Here is a 4,446-nt window from a genome sequence, read left to right as displayed (position 1 = left end):
CACGCACACACGCACACACGCACACACGCACACACGCACACGCACACACACACACACACACACACACACACACACAAAATTACATTAACATTTATATTTAAAGAGAGAAAAATATATACAGGGTGTCCTAAAACCACCGGAATTGCTCTTAATGGTAGATTCCTCACAATATTTTAAGAAGAAAATTCTAATACAAAAATGTCGAGGCTATAATAGCTTTTAAACGGGAAGCGATTACATTTACTAATGGCAGGGCTGATATTTCGCGCGCTCAGGTACGCAAAAATAACAAATGCAAAAGTGCTCCTATTAATGGGACGCTCTTTTTATGATATTATTGTCATATTAATTTACAATGTTTTCGCTTCTCTATGTATTGCATATTAATACATTTTTTCACAAATAAAAGATGTAAAAACTAAAGGCATATCAAAAATAATTCAAGTTAAAATTTGCATATTTCAACTTGAGCTGTCAAAGTCATCGATTAACATTACCATGAAGGTGTCTATGCTACGCTGTGCGAGACAAATATTTTGTAATAGAATTAATAGCTGTTTATTTTGTATTTTAGAACATTTTGGAATGTTCGTAACGAAATACAAATTGCTATGGTTTTAGTAAAAATTAATTTAAACAATAATTATGATTCAAACGTATTTAATAAACCTTAATTTAACACACTTTAAAAAATTAACACTGTTAACATATTTAACGAATTTTAATAACAACAAAACAGTTCAACAGATTAAATAACAAACTAAAATATTTTTTTACAATAAATGTTAAAATAATAAAAGTGTCCACCATCGCATTCAATACATAATTGTGCGGGTCGCAATAGACTGCTTGTTGCGTTTATAATTATGTTTGGTGTTATTTTAACAATTTTACCTTACAATTCCTCGTGATTATTAACTGGCTATTTATGTATACATGTTTTTTAGTATGATCGCATAAATAGTAATTCAAAGGTGTCATATCGAGTGACTGATCAATTTATAGGACCAACTTCTCGAAAATTTTTTATTCAAAGTGTAGCACACATTCCGCATTATGTAGTAGAATTTTATTAGAAAACGCGACGTCGTCGAATATTTAATGAAATATTCTTTAACAATTCTGATAAATTATTATCTACAAAATTTTTATAAATAGTATCATCAAGTCTTATAGGCATTTTAAACATTCTAATCTGTAATTTAATATGTTAAAGATATTATATCATTTTTTTTTACATAAGCTATAATACAAGCAATAAACAGAAAACTTACTGTTAAATTATTCTGTTTACCGTCCCAAATTGAAATTAAAATGGCGTTGATAATTTTGGATACGATATTCGTGTGGATTTTCATTTCTATAAGTGTGAGAACTGTGTGTATTAAAATAACCTTCCTGCGTATAGCAAAATTCGTTTGTAAATAAAATTGTTTTAATGAAACCCGGTACTTGTGCCAATAACCATGTGTAAAAATTAATTCTGTGTGCATAATCTTACTGTAATAAATTTAGAACTTTGATGAAGTGATAAATATGTATACATTCTGTTTTATTTTAAAATGAGTTGTACTGAGTTCTTAGACATATTTAATTTTTAATTTATTTTATGTACATATATTAGTAGATGTATCTTCTTCACACATTTCTAAAACTACTTCATTTTTATTTATACGAGGGTACCGTTCACATCCGGCACTAATAATAAGTATATTACAATATAGGAGTATAATCCATTTTAATCTTTTAGAGGAATATTAATTCCTAAATTAACAAGAAATATTATTTTTTTATTAAAATAATTAATTAATAAGAAAGAAATATAGGATCCTCTTAACTGAAATTAAAAATTAAAAAAAAAAAAATATTTATACATATGAGCGATTTATACGATATCTTTCACTTATTTCATCTGTTTTCCCTTGCTTTCTCTTGTTAACAATAAATAATTGATATTCTCCTCTTTAACAAATAAATTATAATATTTTTCTAAAAGTTTAAAATGGATTATACTCCTGTTGAGTATTATGATATGCTTATAATTTATAGTGAATGTGGTCAAAATGCGACTCTTGCCGCACAAAAGTACTCACTACGGTTTCCTGAGCGTAGAGCTCCGACTCAAAATATAATTTTGCAGTTGATAAATCGGACACGAGAAACAGGATCTGTAATACCCCAACGCAAAAATATTGACGTCGGACGTCAACGATACGCCCGTATAAATAAAAATGAAGAAGCAGTTTTAGAAATATGCGAAGAAGATTCATCTGCAAGTGTACGCAAAATCAGCCGAAGATTAAATATCTCGAAGAGTTCAGTACAACTCATTTTAAAAGAAAACAGGATGCATGCTTATCATTTCACCAAAGTACAAAATTTATTACCGCAAGATTATGCATGCAGAATTAATTTTTGCACATGGTTATTGGCACAAGAACCGGATTTTATCGAAACAATTTTATTTACAGACGAATCCTGCTTTACGCGTGAGGGTTCTTTTGATATGCACAATTCTCATATTTGAAGCAATGAAAATCCACACGAATATCGAATTCAAAACTATCAACACCGTTTTAGTATAAATTTGTGGGCTGGTATACAAAATAATTTAATCGTAAGTTTTCTGTTTATTATTTATATTATAGCTTATGTAACAAAAAAATGATGTAATATTTTGGATGTAAGATTTGTTTTAGAACAATGTATATCTATGTAATATCTATAACATATTAAATTACAGATTGAACCGTTTGAAATGCCCATAAAACTTAATGGCAATATTTATCAAAATTTTATAAATAATAATTTGCCAGAATTATTAGAAAATATTCCACTAAATATTCGGCAACGTCTTGTTTTTCAACAAGATGGTGCACCACCACATAATGCGAGATATGTACGCCAATCTTTGAATGAAAAATTTCCGGGTAGATGGCTAAGACGCGGTGGTCCTACAAGTTGGCCAGCACGCTCACCCGATCTGACGCCTTTGGATTATTTTTTATGGGGTCATATTAAAGAATATGTGTGCAAAGAACCAATTAATACTCGCGAGGTATTACGAGACAAAATTGTTGAAGCAATCGTCACAACGACATTAAACATGATTAGAAACGCAACAAGCAGTCTACTGCGACGCGCACAATTGTGTATTGAATGCGATGGGGGACATTTTGAACATTTATTATAAAAAATATTTTAATTTATTATTTAATCTGTTAAACTGTTTTGTTGTTATTAAAATTCATTAAATACGTTAAAAGTGTTAATTTTTTAAAGTGTGTTAAATTAAGGTTTATTAAATACGTTTAAATTATAATTATTGTTTAAATTGATTTTTACTAAAACCATTGCAATTTGTATGTCGTTACGAACATTCCAAAATGTTCTAAAATACAAAATAAACAGCTATTAATTCTATTACAATTTATTTGTCTCGCACAGCGTAGCATAGACACCTTCATGGTAATGTTAATCGATGACTTTGACAGCTCAAGTTGAAATATGCAAATTTTTACTTGAATTATTTTTGATATACCTTTAGTTTCTACATCTTTTATTTGTGAAAAAATGTATTAATATGCAATACATAGAGAAGCGAAAACATATTGCAAATTTATATGACAATAATATCATAAAAAGAGCGCCCCATTAATAGAAGCACTTTTTGCATTTGTCATTTTTCCGTACCTAAGCGCGCGAAATCTCAGCCCTGCCATTCGTTAAATGTAATCGCTTCCCGTTTAAAAGCCATTATAGCCTCGATATTTTAGAATTTTCTTCTTAAAATATTGTAAGGAATCTACCATTAAGAGCAATTCCGGTGGTTTTAGGACACCCTGATATACACATACAGGGTGTCCCACACTCTGCTTATCACATTAAGTAGGAATGTAGAACTGGTTGAGGTGAATATAAAAGTCCTATACCGTTTTGCGATATTCACAATAATAACTGAAAAATTAATTGTAAAAGATTACGGAAAAACATGCTAAATGGTTGAGAGTGGAGCGCTCGCGCTCTAATAATATAACGCACGAATGTCGGCGTGCGATGATTGGAAAAACAACGCACCATTGCTTATACTTGTATTGTTGCACTCTTATATCTCGCCTTGGCGCGGTGCGGCAAGACGTAGGATCAGAACGATATAAGATGCGCGTTGACATCTGCTTAATATATTATTGGGTCGCAAGCGCAAACTGGGTCTTCTCTCTCAAACATTCAGCGTGCGTTTCTCCTTAATCTTTTACAATTAATTTCTCGATTATTATTGTAAATATCGCAAGGCGATATTGGACTTTTGGATGTTCACCTTAACCCGTTTTACATTCCTACTTAATGTGATAAGGAGAGTGTGGGACACCCTGTATATAAATGTAGACATATGTATACATATATATACATACATATATATATATATATATATATATATATATATAT

At 30.2% G+C, this 4,446-nt stretch overlaps 1 protein-coding gene across 8 annotated transcripts in view; it reads left to right on the top strand.

Annotated features, from left to right (window-relative positions):
- Positions 1-4,446, top strand: part of LOC116853386 (1-phosphatidylinositol 4,5-bisphosphate phosphodiesterase gamma-1-like) — a 55,608-nt gene that overhangs the window by 6,215 nt on the left and 44,947 nt on the right. Inside the window, exon 9 of one of the 8 annotated variants that reach the window (XM_032834454.1) lies at positions 2,472-2,605. The exons of the other annotated variants lie outside the window; for them this stretch is intronic. Within the exon in view, the coding sequence (XP_032690345.1) occupies positions 2,472-2,585 (114 nt within the window). The 3' untranslated portion in view covers positions 2,586-2,605. Of the gene's footprint in view, positions 1-2,471; positions 2,606-4,446 lie in introns of those variants that run through there. 8 annotated transcript variants of the gene reach the window in all.

Source organism: Odontomachus brunneus, unplaced genomic scaffold (genome assembly GCF_010583005.1).
Source record: "Odontomachus brunneus isolate Ranch 3 - 2012 unplaced genomic scaffold, Obru_v1 Obru_scaffold_312, whole genome shotgun sequence".
NCBI classification, from domain to species: Eukaryota; Metazoa; Arthropoda; class Insecta; order Hymenoptera; family Formicidae; genus Odontomachus; species Odontomachus brunneus.
The sequence above is the reverse complement of the archived record's forward strand: the minus strand, read 5'-3'. Positions and strand labels throughout refer to the sequence as shown.